General features: G+C 33.1%; 1 protein-coding gene across 4 annotated transcripts in view; it reads left to right on the forward strand.

Moving 5' to 3' along the window:
• The window catches only part of COL11A1 (collagen type XI alpha 1 chain), a 226,127-nt gene that overhangs the window by 118,124 nt on the left and 91,093 nt on the right, over positions 1-16,910 (forward strand). For all 4 annotated transcript variants that reach the window (XM_024985040.2, XM_059881885.1, XM_059881882.1 and 1 more), the window contains 7 exon segments: positions 415-522; positions 3,669-3,722; positions 8,866-8,919; positions 9,049-9,093; positions 9,234-9,287; positions 9,403-9,447; positions 12,596-12,649. In XM_024985040.2, the coding sequence (XP_024840808.1) occupies positions 415-522; positions 3,669-3,722; positions 8,866-8,919; positions 9,049-9,093; positions 9,234-9,287; positions 9,403-9,447; positions 12,596-12,649 (414 nt within the window).

The raw sequence follows: 16,910 nt of genomic DNA on the forward strand, positions 1-16,910 counted from the left end.
GTACAGGGTGGGTAGATCACTTTTTCTGTATCTGCTCCTTCTCACTTGCCTTCAGTTCAAAATAATCCTTATGCCAAAGTGGCGTATTTTGGGGTAGCATATATTGTCAACCTATAGTATCTAATTTTGATTCTTATTTTCTCTCTCTCTTTCTGTGACTCAGTGAATTAAAATTAATTTAGTGTGATACATGGTAGCATAGGACTTCTGTAGCTTTTCAAATGTCAGACTGTATTGAGTCATTTATGTATTAATTGAAAGATTGATAAAGTCAAAGACTTTCAGTCCTCTTTGTCATATATATGAGTAAATAAACCAAGAATTGAAGAATATAACTTTTTGATGAACTATAATTTCTGCTGTTCAGTCTCAAAGATATTTTAAGTTGCAAGAATGCTCTTACTTTGTTATCAGGGAGAAGTTGGTCAAGTAGGTCCAAGAGGAGAGGATGGCCCTGAAGGCCCCAAAGGTCGAGCTGGTCCAACCGGAGACCCCGGTCCTCCTGGTCAAGCAGGAGAGAAGGTGAGTGAACAACTTTAAATTTACAGGTCCTCTTGTACATGATGTTTCATTGTCATTTTAGGGTGGTTTTAATCACCCACTATATAAATCAAGAGTTTTATCTAGTTTCAATTTTTTGAATTTCAATTTCATATCCATATGCTACGTAGAAGTATAATCAGGAGACAAGGCACATTCATCCTCTTCTACTGTTTCTTATTTTCTAGTCTCTTCTCCCATTGGCCATGTAGCATCAGCCACTCTTAACACTCTTCTATATTAAAAGTGCAGAATCTGCCTGTGATTAATGAAGGATGAAAGAATCAATGAAAAGTGGCCAACTTATTGTTTTGGAGCAAGTTGAATCACCTTTGGCCCTAAAACCAAAATGTTCTTTTCTCAATATTTCCACATAAGCATGTATTTTTACAGGATAAATGTTTCAAAAGATACTGATGTTCAGGCCATACTTTAAGAGGTTTTAATTCTAATCCAGTTTAACTCAGGCATCACCATGTTTTAAAAGTTCCTAGATAATACTAATGTATTGCTTTCACAGCCACTAAGCTATATGCATATGTCAAAAATATTTGCAACTGTTACATTTAGATATAATATTAGGCAACATTAAAATTATGCCTTCATAGAATATTTAGTGATATTGTAAACAACTTATAGGGCTTCCCTGTTGGCTCAGATGTTAAAGAATCTTCCTACAATGAAGGTAACCCCTGTTCTATCCCTGGGTCAGGAAGATCCGCTGGAGAGGGGAATGGCAACCCCCTCCAGTAATGAACCTGAAGTTAAATTAAGAAAAACTAGAAATATTGATGATAAGTGCTATCCAATTATGTACATTGAAGGAAAATATAAATAATACATGTCTCTTGGTGGTATAAATCAAACTATTCCTTTTTTTGTAAGTATGTCTAGTCTCAAATTTTTATATTGAGCATATCATTATTCTATAAATATGAAAATAGCATGCTGTATAAGAAAATTGTTGTCTCTGCCCTTTACCATCCTGTTCCAGAAAAAAAAATAGGGATTATATAGGTATTGTGACTAGACAAATAAAAAATCATTTTTTCATGTTATCATGAGTCATTTCTACAGTTTCACATTCCCAGTTGCTGTTTGTAAACCAATAAATAATGTCATCGTGTTTAAGCAACAGAAGGAAAAGATGGGGTTCAGGGCATAAAGGCTTATAAGACCTATTAACCTTCTGCTTAAAGTGCTCCTTTGCCAATAGTTTAAGGATATTCTAGGACCTTCCTCTTTTCTCAACCCCACTGTATTCTGTGTAAGTTGGTCCCACAAACTGTTCTGAGGCATCAGAAGTTTACTTCCCAATTTTTCATCTTTAGCATTTCATTAGTATTTTCTCCTTTATTGAAGTTGCCTATCACTGTACTGAAAATACAGTTTTTCTGTCTGGATTTATTTTTAAATGACTCTAAAATGAATGAATTTGCATTCTAATGTAGTAACATAGACTGCAAAAGTTTTCTGATCATAATTAAGAGAATTTCATTAACCTTGAAATCAGTAGCATAAAACAAGCTGTGACAACTTACTGTGTGCAAGGTGACATCATTATAAGTATGGTTCTTAAGGCTTGTTTGAATATTTTTCGTGTGAAGACCGCTTACCTATGTAAAGTTGATCTTGAATCAGACAACTGTTTAGTTCAATATAAGATAGTGAAAGTGAAAGTCGCTCAGTTATATCTGACTCTTTGTGACCCCATGGACTATATAGTCCATGGAATTCTCCAGGCCAGAATATTGGAATGGGTAGGCTTTCCCTTCTCCACGGGATCTTCACAACCCAGGAATTGAACCTAGGACTCCTGCATTGTAGGCGGATTCTTTACCAGCTGAGCTATCAGGGGACCCCTATCTATAATAACAAGATCATAAACTGTATTCTTAATTTCTTGCCTTGCTTCATCCAGTAAAATATTTATTTTTGTTCATAAAGCCTCCTCATCTTTTAAAGTTTTATAGATAGTAATTTGTACTTGTTTATGTTTTTGTTATTTATTTTGAATGCACATAGGAAATAATAATACTATTTGTCTGTTAATGTTTAAGATTTTGATAAATATTTTATATATTAAACATACTTTCTTAAGATCTTAAGGAAATTGTCTCAGTCAAATTTCACAAACATATATTTTATTCAATCCACTTATTTTTATTTTCTTTCTATCCAAATTTTTAAATTAATGCTTTGTTCAGGGGGTCAATTTTGTTAGTTTAGTGTTTTAAACCTTTTAGTATATGCTATACATCGTTGGACTTCACTGTAATTTATCATTTGTTTTAGCATTTTCAAACTGAGTAGTAATTTTATTGCACTGGAAGAAAATAGCTACACACTCAAGTTTCCACCCGTAGGAATTAACACTCCACAAAAATCATTGTTTAGCTCTGTCTCTCAATATTTGGTATTTATTAACTCAATTTATTCAGATATTTGAATAAAAGAAACTTTGCTCAAAAACTAGGTTAAAATTTCTTAATATAGTTATTTAAGCTTTCCTTTAGTAAAAAAAAAAGTTTACATGATTGCTTGCTATTTACAGTGAGAAATTAAATAATTTTTTCAAATAGATTACCTTTAGTTGAAATGGCAAAACCTACATGCAGTTCTAACTACAGCCATTCATTTTAAATAGTATTTAATTTTGATAAAATTTAGGTGAATTCTTACCATATTCTTTCATTCACAAACAGTCCTAGAATTATCTTTACTCAGGGCCCTATGTCAGGGTTTCCCTGGTAGCTCAGCTGGTAAAGAATCCGCCTGCAATGCGGGAGACCTGGGCTCGATTTCTGGGTTGGGAAGCTTCCCTGGAGAAGGGAATGGCTACCCACTCCAGTATTCTGGCCTGGAGAATTCCGTGGACTGTATAGTCCATGGGATCGCATAAGAGTCGGACATGACTGAGTGACTTTCACTATGTCCTTAAAGAAGACACTATCACTTAAGAGGTTAAGTTATTGAACATCATAGCATTAGTAACATTTTTTTCCTATTCAAATTAAGAAATGTAGTGAAAGTAAAGAATGGAAAAACTTGCAAATCTTCATTTCAAATGCTCTAATAGACTGAATTCTATTTTGAAGTGATTATTATTATTATTATTTTAACTTTAGGGGAAACTTGGCGTTCCAGGATTACCAGGATATCCAGGAAGACAAGGTCCAAAGGTAAAACAATTAGCTTGATTTTTATAGCTTGTTTATTAGCATTTTGTCAATACATTTAACATTAATCATCTATGGTTACATTTCAGTTTGTAATGTAGAGATGATGAATCCTTAAAATATAATGTTACAAGAGAAAGTCAGATGCATTTATGGGTACTGGGATTGCAGAGAGTTCAGAGAGCTTATGTGATTTTGGACTGGAGTATTTTAGAGACAGAGGAAGTCATAGTCAGCTACTTCCTTGTAATTGGAATAAGGTCTATTCCTAGGCAGCATTTAATTAATAGATCTAGAAGTTTTGATTTCCTGTCTAGTTCCCTAAAGGTTTGAATTACCATTTGATATTATTTTAAGAGAAAGAATGGCTCTTCTTTGATCCTCTTCATTTTCCCTCATTTCCACAGAATCAGTTTCCTAGAGCTACTGTAACAAATCACCACAAACTTGGTTATTTAAACAATGGAAATTGACTTTCTTACACTTCTGAAGGCCAGAAGTCTAAAACTGAGGTGTCAGCCAGCCCATACTCCCTCCAAAAGCCCCGTGGGAGAATCTGTCCTGTCCTCTTCCATCTTCCTGTGGCCCTCGGCATTTTTTGGCTTGTGTGCAATCTCCAACCCCTTCTTCACATGGCCTTTTTTTCTGTGTTCTTATCTTCTCTTCTTCTTATAAAGACACTTGTCATTAGATATAAAGACCACCTGGATAATTCAGGATGATCTAATTTCAAGATCTGGAACTAAATTACATCTACGAAGACCCCTTTTTTCCAAATAAAGTAATATTCAAAAATTCCAGAATATTTGGATATTTGATATGTCTTTGAGAGGACTACTACTCAACTCATGCACTCAATGCACTGAGATTCTATTTTTGACTATGTGAAATATACATATTTTAAGCAAAAAAGTGTTTTTAAAATACATGTTTACCTTGCATTAGTTTTCCTTGAGCTCATTATAGAACTTCACTAAGGATTCTTTTGATTGATTGACTAGTTACATTAAATGGTTAAATGATTTCATATATAAATTTTGCTTATTAATATAAAGGTAGTTACATGCACGTGAGATTATCTATATCTATCTACTATCTATCTATATGTTTGTCATCTATCTATCCCTGTTTGATTCGTTAATGTTTGACAGGTTTATAATATAAGGATACATCCTGGTTGGGTGTAATAATACCCAAACATATATTTATTAATGTTTCACAGATAATCAATGGGAGACAAAAATATCCTACCTCCTGACAAATGTGAATTTCATGTACTTGTGACTCATTATCATGTGATAAGAGTATTTTAGGCTTGCCATCCAGTTTTGCCCTATTCACTGGCTTTCTAGAATATTTCCTTGTATTCTAGGAGGTAATGGAGCCATTCTAAAGAAAGATGCATTTAATCTATGATTTAAAAAATAATGCAAGCATTAATTAGTAATTTTTACCTTTTAAATATTGTCTCTAATACCCTATTCTGTTACCTAGTTAATTTCCTTTTGGATGTCAAGCATTTTCACAAGTGCTTTGAGTAAAAAAAGATATTTACTTTATAAAATACAACTTTAAACTATTCTTAACTTATTGGGTAAATTTTTGATCTAAATTGAATTGCAGTTGTGGTTGTGTTTTGATTTAAAAACAAAAATCTGTTTTTACATTTACATGAATGAGTATAGTTTTCTATTAAGTGTTTATTTGACATCCTTATATTTTTCTGTTTTTCCTAAGTCAATACTATGTTCAATAATCATTCAGTTCTTTAGTAACAAAATGGACCAGAATGACTAGAGAGAAATGCTTCTTCCCCAAGGAATCAAACATTGCATTATTACCTTTTAACCTAAATGTCTGAAATTTTGGTCTTTATCTTTTTCTTTTACTTTTTCACAACTTTTTTCTATGATCAAAACCATTTGTTTCTCAGTTCTTAAATAAAAAATGATGGATACATCAAAAATCAAAGATAGGGTCACATTCCTTTCCTATGTGGAAGCCAGTGAATTTTGAATAGGCTTAAGTCTTTATTATACTAAATATGAAACTAGACTACTAATCCCTTTCAAGCAATATAAGGACTATAATCGGGCTTCCCTGGTGACTCAGATGGTAAAGAATCTTCTTGCAATGCGGGGGACCTGGGTTTGATCCCTGGGTTGGGAAGATCCCCTGGAGAAGGGAACAACTACCCACTCCAGTATGCTGGCCAGGAGAATTACATGGACCGAGGAGCCTGGTGGACTACAGTCCGTGGGGTCGCAGAGAGTCAGACATGACTGAGCGACTTTCCCTTTCACTGAAACTTGGCTGCTAATTTTCAAGCAATATAAGGACTATAATTAGACAATATAATTTATGCAATATCTTACTAGAAATGTAAACCATAATGGGTTTTTAAAATATGTACCATTATGCTGCTGCTGCTGCTCAGTCGCTTCAATTGTGTCTGACTCTGTGCTACCCCAGAGACGGCAGCCCACCAGGCTCCTCTGTCCCTGGGATTCTCCAGGCAAGAACACTGGAGTGGGTTGCCATTTCTTTCTCCAATGCATGAAAGTGAAAAGTGAAAGTGAAGTCGCTCAGTCGTGTCCGACTCCCATCGACCCCATGGACTGCAGCTATGTCGTATCCAATGATAGCTATTTCAAAAAGTAAAATCTATTTTCAGATAGAATTAGTTTATATTTAAAAATAGCATTTAAACTAATTTTAAAAGTTTTATTCACCAAAAAAGCTGATTTTGCTATTAACCATTGACTTTTTGGTCGTTTGTCGGCTGTTTATTTTTTCCACTTAAAAGCAAATTGTCTTTCCATAGAAATTGTACATTTTGGTGATAATTTTTATGTGGGAAAAAAGAAGGATCTGCCTATATATTACAAATTGTTTAGTTGGTGGATTAGACATTTTTGTCTATTTCCCATAAATTTCTTAGAGCAGAAACTATGTAAGAAAATAAATTCATTAAACATAAAATTGATACATAAGAGCCATTTGTTCGAATAAAGTCTCTATAAATGTATTTCTCTTCTACTCCGGACAGATGAATATTTGTCCTTGAATTGAATTTGGTAGAAATGAATTACTTCCATATTGAATAATAATTACTTGTCAATGTCCTAGAGTATTCACATAGTAATACTCTACCAGATATAACTATATGATTCTCTGTAGAGACTTAGCAGCAGCAGCAGCAGCAGAGAGAGAGAAAAGGCTTTTTGAAAGCCTTTCAAAAATGTAATTTGCAGACATTTTCCCCCATTATGTGAGCATTACATGTTTTAATAATTGTCCTCAGGTTGATCACATAGTGGTCTCTATAAATGAACTATAATATGTTGCTAGATGGGTCCTAATAGGACGCTTAGCAGTTCTTACTAAGCTTTGTCCATCAAATGCCATAAGGCTTCACATACAAATTTCCTGATTTGTGGAGGATATATAAATTGATAACACCCATTCTATATGTATCACCTGGAGAAATTGTTAAAAATGCAAATTCCTGGACCCTATTGCCTGCAGTAGGATTTGACAGTCCCTTCTTTCAGCAGTCACTCTAGACTATTCTGATAGAGAGGAGCCATTATTACTGGGAGAAATATTACTTTAGGTTAGTTCAGTCCAAATGAGTGTGCACTGAAATAGAAAACAAATTTATTGTTACCAAAGGGAGAGAAGTGGGGGAAACAAACAAATTAGGAGTTTGGGATTAAGAGATACACACTACTGTATATAAAATAGATAAACAACAAGGACCTACTATATAGCACAGGGAACTATATTAAATATCTTGTAATAACTTTTAATGGAATAGAATCTGAGTGAAGAATATATATTTGTGTGTGTTTGTGTGTGTGTGTATAACTGATTAACTTTACTGTACACCTGAATCTAATAGAAGAATAAAGAAAAACAAAACCCAAAGATGTATTCAAGTCAAAGAAGGCTTTGTTTTACCTTTATTGATGCATGGAAAAGTGTGTAAAATCTGCATGTCTACTATTCTTTGCTAGACATTTTACACATTATTGCATTTAATCCATACACTGGTCTGAATAGGAAAAGTGAGTGCTTGGAAGCCCCCTCCCCCACCCACCACTCTGAGGGTCTCATAGTTATTAGTAAGCTCAAGAGAAAGGATTGAATCCTAATCTGCTTTATTTCATGATACAATAATGAGGCAAACCAATCACAGTCATGTTTGAAGGAATCTCTTAGTAGATGAAAATCTGGACATATGTACAAGGTAAAATGGAAGTATATTCCATTTGTAAAAGGTAACTGTGGATTAAATTACATAGTGCTTTTATAGGGCTTATTACATCCTTAAATAATCCTTATTTAATGTTATCTATTATTATCATTTTTATACTTTGCCTTCCTTCAGTTCTATATCCTACAAGTGTCAAAGTACCTATAAGATGCAGATGATCTCATTTTACTGAAGAAAAAGCTATGCTCAAAGGGGATAAGTGATGTACTCAATTTACTTACATGATTGCATGACAAACATAAGTCTTGAATTCATGTGTTTGGAATCCCCATAACAGATTTTAACGCTGGACAGTCTGACTTAGACTCTCAGCTGTATCCAACCACATTTAAACATCAAACAGAAAAAGGGGAAGGTTTTTAATCTTTTTGATTTTATCCAGTTCCAAAGGTACAAAATACTTAACTAAAAAGTGATAAGTATACTACAAGAATACAATAATGTTAATTCAGAAAAACATTTTATAAAACTCCTATTTTACTATTTGATTATTCATGCTTGTGAAAAGCAAAATTTTTCTTCAGAGTTGAAGTAAATATGTAGAATTATAAGTCAAAATTTATTTTATATGAAATGTCCTTTAATTGCTATTTTTTGGTATGAGAAATGATATATTTGATTAATTAATTTCCTTAAAGCTGAAAACTAAGATGTGTTATCAATTCATGTTTTCAATGCTTCCAGGATTTCAGGTGTCACTGTAAGTTCATTTTTCAGTACATGAATAAAGGTTGTATGGTGTCTTAAAGTTATATTTTTGATTTGAATGCTACCCACTTGTGAGAACCACTGTATTTTAAAAGACTTTCAGCTTGTTGCTAAAATGTTAATTAATATACTCATTGGTTACTATTTTTATTTTTGTAGGGTTCCACTGGATTTCCTGGGTTTCCAGGTGCCAATGGAGAGAAAGGTGCCCGGGTATGATATACAAGTATACTCTTCTGGACTAATATAAGTGTTCTTACATGGGAACCTATGTCTCGGACCCAGACTCGCAATTCATTGTGATATACCGTATACTGAGGCTGTTTGTACTGTTGTTGACAGGGCGTAGCTGGCAAACCAGGTCCTCGGGGTCAGCGTGGTCCAACGGTAAGGGCCTTGATTTAAAATGGTGATTTTGATTTTGGATTTAACTTTCCAAAATAATTTGCTTCAAAAAAGAAAACTGATCCTGTGCCGTTTTGATGTAATTGGAGCTAGATCAATTTCATCTTTGCTCTTACATGCAGGGACCTCGAGGTTCAAGAGGAGCAAGAGGTCCCACTGGGAAACCAGGTCCAAAGGTACTGTCAGAACTTGTTCCATTTGGGCTTGTCTGTAGGTTCCTCTTCCAGAGGACGGCTGTTACCGGAAGGAGTCAAAACTGATTTTTTTCTGTTTTTGTGTTGTTTTTCCCAGGGCACTTCAGGTGGTGATGGCCCTCCTGGCCCTCCTGGTGAAAGAGTAAGTATAATAGTTACATCATATAAATGTTTGTATTTCACAAGTGTTTAAATTTCTGGGAAAAGACATGTGTTTGCAAATCCACAAAACATCAGAGTTTAAAAGTTCCTATTCTTTAATATGTGTGTGTGTGCTAAGTCGTGTTGGTCATGTCTGACTCTTTGCGACCCTATGGACTGTAGCCCACCAGGCTCCTCTGTCCATGGGATTCTTCAGGCAAGAATACTGGAGTGGATTGCCATGTCTTTCTCCAGGAGATTTTCTTGATCCAGGGATCGTGTCTCACGAGTCTCCTGCATTGGCAACTAGATACACGTGGGAAGCCCACTCCTTAATTTACTTCCTTAAAAAAATCTTCATCATTTATGTGCTACTAATTTTGTTATAGAAGTGAGAGAAATTATATGTGTAACTGGCGTATGTTATTAACTCTTAAACCGAAATCTTGTTTTTCTTTTAAATATGTGCTGCTAAGTTGCTTCAGTCGTGTCCGACTCTGTGCGACCCCATAGACGGCAGCCCATCAGGCTCCCCCGTCCCTGGTATTCTCCAGGCAGGAACACTGGAGGGGGTTGCCATTTCCTTCTCCAATGCAGGAAAGTGAAAAGTGAAAGTGAAAGTGAAAGTGAAGTCGTGTCCGACTCTTAGCGACCCCACGGACTGCAGCCCACCTGTATATAACACCTATACCTCCTCCTCCCCTGCTCTTGCTTTCCATACTGATACTTTGTTTCTGGAGCTGGCAGTAGCATTATGCTGGTAACATGCAAGCTTCCAGTAGCCATTAAGTCACAATCAGTAAACATTCCAATCAAGATAAAGCGTCTATTCCAGTAAATAGGAAAACTATTTAGTAAATTGATTTTTCAATTGATATAAAATAAAGCTAAATATACATAAGTAAGCACGCCCTTTGTTTGGCAAACTATAGCATTTTTGTAGCCAGATTTTAAAAGCTATCCTCTTGAAAGAATTTAAAATATTCTACATTACTATCAATGAAATTAGGCTAATGACTTAATATTCTATACTTTAATTATACATTTTATATTATAAAATTGATATTATAAAATATAAAATTGATATTATATATTTATAGAATTATACATTTTATATTATTGAAATTTATAATAGGTATTTCACAAAAAGTAAAACAGAAATACCCTCTGATGTATAACTTAAAACTGAGAATAGGTCATTTTTTAAAAAATAAACTTTCTATTTGTGACAGAAATGTCAGTATATAAGACCCAAGTATAAACATTAAATTACAGTTGTTTCAGGGCTTTGGGTCAAGTTTAATTAAGTTTCTATTAAATATTTCTTACTGTTGATGAGCTATTTCCAAATTAAGTTCATCCTGTACATTTTGACTTCATAAACAATATACACATTTAAAATATTTTATATCAGTCATCTTAATTGGAATATACAGTTAAATTAATTAAAATGGCTGAATCATTAACTGGAATAGAACCAGTAGAACCATTTAACAAATTGTAGCATAACTAAGAGTTTTGTCTTTAAAGCACAAACTATTCTATTTACATATTTTATTATACATTCCAAAATCTCAGTATCAGCTATAAATCTTCATGATTTTATTTTGGAACACAACAGTGTAACCCAAGAACATGATCACTTGTGACTGTGAAGAAATTTTGAGAATGAGAAAAGTATATTTTGAGGATCAAAGTAAAGTGAGTGTTAGTCGCTCTGTTGTATCTGACTCTTTGTGACCGCATGGACTGTAGCCTGTCATGCTCCTGTGTCTGTGGGATTCTCCAGGCAAGAATACTGGAGTGGGTTGCCATTCCCTTCTCCAGGGTATTTTCCCAACCAAGGGATTGAACCTGGGTCTCCCACATTGCAGGCAGATTCTTTACCATCTGAGCTGCCAGGGAAGCTCAAAGGTTGATTTTAAAAAGCAAAAAAATTTTTAAGTGTGCTTGAAACCATTTCCAAGAAACATTTATACTTGTTTTAAATATACAAAATGTATTTCTTACATTCTGTGTAGTTTATCATACATTTTCTCTATAATATAGCATTTTCTCAAAGAATTTTAAGTATCATGAACTATTTGCTATGTCTTGGGCACACAGTTGAAGAACAATAAACGTAATATCACAGAAATGTTCTCTTCTGTATATATGACTTGGGAAGTTCAAGGAGAGAGTTTTGTAGTACCATTGAATTAGAAATTAAAAATACCTATATTTGCCCATTTTAATGACCTTCTTTAACAATATATTTATGTATGTATATATATATAAATAGCATTATATGTACAACAATATATATTATATATGTATATATACATATATATTTATATGCACTCATTAGGATATTCTACAAGTTAAATATGATCCCTCATACTCATGATTTGCAGAGCATGAATGCCTACCAATAAGGACTTAGTTAATATAGTTTTTACTTAGGTCTAAAATGAGAAATTTTAGCAAAAATAAAACAGAATAAAAACAAAAAATGAACATACTGAAATAAATTGAATTTTGCATAAACAATGGATAATTTGTGGCATAAATATTTCTTTTTCAATATTTGGGACATAGTATTTTCATCTTATCTACAAAAGAAGCTTATGCATGAATAAAATGAGATAGCAATATCCTCAAAAACAAATACATTTTAAATATAGAGATTAGTTAAAGGTGTCCTCTATGGTCTTTTTGAGATAGTCACTTATTTTTTTCTTTTAATTTTGTATGACTGTAGTGTCAAAATATGTATAGAGTCAATTTTAAAAATAATTTGGGGGAGTCTATTGAGTTGAAATATTTCCATTTATAGATGTTTTTAGCTAATATTGAAAATAGATTATCTACAAGGTTTCCTGATACACCCATGTTCTATTTACTTTTAATATGAATTCTGAATATTTTCAGTGTTCTTAAGCTAATGCCACTTATGTGATGTGCAGTTTTGAGTACTGAATTTTGTGGAAAATCATCCATTTTGCTTATAGATTAGCATAGATTACCTCATTGTATTGCCCATTGTTCTGCCATTATGGTAAATAAGCTGTGGTCTGTATTGTTCTTTATCTGTAGAAATAAACTTCAGAGTGTAAAGATGTTCCTTTTAAAGTATATGCTTAGATTACCCTACCACTTTTTCTTTTCAGGGTCCTCAAGGACCTCAAGGTCCAGTTGGATTCCCTGGACCAAAAGGCCCTCCTGTAAGTGTCATAGTTTTTCTTTCTCTTTCTTCACTTGATAGTGTTTTCAAATTTTGCAAGTCACAGCTTATATGTGAAATATATTTGGATACAAATATTGATACAAATTCCTATAAAAAAAAAATGCATGTGTGCATGCCAAGTCGCTTCAGTTGTGTCCAACTCTGTGCCACCCTATGGACTGCAGCCTGCCAGGCTCCTCTGTTCATGGAATTCTTCAGGCAAAAATATTGGAGTGGGTTACCATGCCCTTCTCCAGGAGATCTTCTCAACCCAAGGGTCGAACCTGTAGTTCCTGGCCTAATGCATACAGGAGGATCCTTTATCACTGAGCCACCAGGGAAGCCCATAAGACAAATTGGTGATTAATGCCAGAGTTTGTATTTTCAGCTTATGAAGTTTATCAAACATTTCTGAATATAATTTAGATATATCTGATTAAACATCCCTTCAAAGTATATCAAAACTAGAACAACATGAATATTATTCTCTCAACTACTCTTCTACTGCAATGAGTATTATTGATGGCATTAAAAATCATTACTGAATCTTAAATATTTGGTGTATTAATTTCTTTTATCTTTTATCATCCAGTGCATCCTTCTTCAAAATCATCCTCCAATGTTCTGATATTACTTATATCACATTAAGATCTATTATTTGCATTTGCTATTTTTGCCTTTATAATGTATTTTTTAAGAAAATGTAATGATAACCCTTCTTGAATCATTCCCTTTTTTATAAAATTTATTTGGAGCCACAGTCTTTAGACTATCCTAGTAAAATATTTTCATAAAGTTAATTGAAATTTTTTCTTTTTAGACAGATATTTATGGGAATATAGGACATGCCTCGTGCTCAGTTGCTTTTTTCTCTCCTTTTTTGGCAACCTATTCAATTTATTTATAAGAGCTAGTATCAAGTTACTGCCTTAGTCCATTCTGGCTGCTATAACAAAGAAAACATAGACTGTCGAGTGTATAAATGATAGAATTTATTTCTTAGAGTTCTGAAGGCTGTAAGTCAGAGATCAGAGTCCCAGAATGATGAGGTGAGGACCCTTTTTCAGGTAGCAGACTTTTCATTTTCTGTTCTCTGGAGACACTTTTATAAGTCAACCATTCCATTCTTGAGGGTTCCACGAAGATAACATAAGCACCACCCAAAGGTACCACCTGTTAATAACATCACATTTGAGCGTTATGCTTTCAACATATGAATTTCAAAGGGACACAGCCTTTCAAACCATAGCACCCACCTATCAAAGGAAATTGTTCTCACAGGGTGGCCCCCATGGGCCACCAAGAAGATCAGGAGCACTTTATTAGAAATGCAGTGTCCTGTTTCCACCTTACCCCTTTAATCGGAACTTAAGGAGAGGGGCCCAGTCTGCGTCTTAATGAGCTCTCTGGGTAGTTCTGATACATGCTAATGTTTGTGAACCACTGTTCTAGTCCAGAGTAGACAATGCTATTCAAACTTTAATGTACACATAAATCATGTTGGTATTTTGTTAAAAATGTAGGTTTTGATTCAGTATGTCTGGGATAGGTCTTGAGACTTGATATTACTGGCAAATGTCCAGATGATGCCAATGCCAATGGTCAATGGGCCTTACTTTCAATAGTGAATTCAAAAGTAGTTTGAGATTAAGACCAATATAGTTTGAATATGAATATGACCTACTCTGTAGGAAACTGAGTACAGTTAAAATTTTCAGTCAATGATTTGAGAACAAAATTTTTTCAATGCAATAATACAAATAACTAATTCCTTGTAAATAATTACTGATGGTTTTACTCACATCCTGGATGTTTTCATTTAGAGACATACTGATACAGATTTTTGGCTGCATGTTTTAAACTGATTTTGAACTGAATTTTTTTTACAAACGACTACAACATGCACCTTGTATGAGGAAGTTATATAAGACGTTTTGGATGCTAACATTTTAAAAATTTTCTAATTTCTAATAATTATGTATCTAATATAAATAATATAATTTACCAAATATAGTTCAATAACAATCTTACATAAAAGAACACTACTAAATTAAGATGTTTAAAACCTAAATAAATGTTACAAATGAGTACATTCTACTTTTAAACATGTTGAAAATCATTTATAAATAAATAAAATGTTCTCCAGTACTTTTATTGAGTTTGAATAACTCCCTCGTTCCTTGATTACTTTCAAATGTGACTTTAGCTCACATATTTGAAAATGGGTTATTTATGGTAAAATACTGATTTAAGTGTTAAATATTATTTTTATCACTAAAAATCTTGATATTACTGCACACATATAAAAAGGCTATTATTTATATTATAATGTTATAAAAGGATTAACACAAATACCTATTATTAAACAAAGGATAATTAGATACTACCTGCATGTAATGTTGTTTACTATTTCAGTTTTGTTCCAAATATAATATTAAATGATGAAAAGCTGCATATATAGAGAAATGAAAATACTGTTGCAAAATTGTGCACATAAGATCCATTCATAAGTATTTTTAAGGCATGCTCATAGATTATTGTTTAGCAACATAAAATCCAGTGATATGTATAACTTCAACATTATCATGCCATTTATATTTGAACAAACTGGTAAGAAGTGTCTCTCATGTAGTATAATTTTATTGTCACAGAGTGCCATTTTTCCTCAGATTTTTTCAGTCCATTCTCTCATGTATCTTTCAAGTTTTGAGTCATTGATCATGCATGCATTTTGTCTCTTAAGTATTAGAAGTGTAATAAATGCCTACACTTGAGAAGCATGCAGTCTGGTAGAGAGACATGACACTGCTAAGGAACATTGCTTTCACTGCTAAACAAAATGATTTTTATACTCTATTTCTCTGACAAATGAAACATTCGAGTGTGAAATAAAGTACCTATCATTTGTTCTGGTATGCAGTTTTATAACATATAGGAAAGAACTGTCTTCATTTCTTTGATATTTAGAAGGAAGGATTCAGGTAGAAGGATTGAACCAAGCTCCTCTTCCTTCAAATTAACTGATTCGTTTTCATTATAATTAGGAAATGTATATATATTATATATGTATGTATAAATAAATGAAATATATATATTATATATATATACTCACACACATATGTATATATGGGATACTTGGAATATTCATGTTTAGAGTCTATTTATCTCAAGCCAATGTCAGCATATAGTTACCCCATTTAAGAAAAAGTTAACTCTGGTGATTAATAAGATTTATAACATGATTACTATAAGATACCTTCTATTTATAGAGAAATCAAGACAGTGCTAATGAGAAGTGAAAAAATTCTTAACATTTATTTCTAAGTATCTCTACACAGATTACTTTGCTATATACATACAGCCCCCACTTAGATAAATTTGTTGTCACTGACATTTTCCAATGACATCAAATGTCCATCTATTTTGATCAATAATATTATTATTTTTAAATTAATGCCATGAAATTATTTGGCCACTATATTTATTTTATTGGGTAGTAGTTTGGAGTCAATAAAACTATTTAGGATTTATCACTTAATATTAGGAATGCATACTTAAGAAAAATGATGATATGAATTTTTTATATAGTCTATTAAACACTGCTCCCATAGAATATCTAGGAAAGCCATTAAAAATCATGTTACATTCATCTCAGATTATGTTATTTAGATCTAAGTTTATTTTAAAGCATTGTAATAAAAAGTATTTTTTGCAATAAAAGTATTATCTATACTTTTCACACCAGCAAATATAATGAGATATTTAACTTTTATATTTACAAATGTTAAACAAATGTAAATAGCTTATGTGTGTTTGCATGCTCAGTCATGTCCAACTCTTTGTGACCCTATGGACTGTAGCCTGCCAGGCTCCTGTGTCCATGGGATTCTCCAGGAGAGAATACTGGAGTGGCTCTTCTGGATCTAGGGATTGAACTCCTGTCCCCTGTGTCTCCTGCCTTGCATGTGGATTCTTTACTGCTGAGTCACCCGGGAAGCCCTATAAATAGCTTATACTGATTGCAAAACTCATCATTTGAGATGCAGTTTAGCACGGTGGAACAAAGTGTCTGATTCATGTTTATTATCCTTTAGCAGTCACCCTGTAATTTTATTTAAAAGTTTTACTACTAACCCCAATTGATGGCACATCTATTCCCATATGTATCAAAATAGTAGGATTTGTTTTTATTTACTATTTTGAAATACTGAACCTAAACAAGATCCAGTAACAATTACTTATGTTTCACCTCCAAACTG

This window comes from Bos taurus, chromosome 3 (genome assembly GCF_002263795.3).
Source record: "Bos taurus isolate L1 Dominette 01449 registration number 42190680 breed Hereford chromosome 3, ARS-UCD2.0, whole genome shotgun sequence".
Classification (NCBI taxonomy): Eukaryota; Metazoa; Chordata; class Mammalia; order Artiodactyla; family Bovidae; genus Bos; species Bos taurus.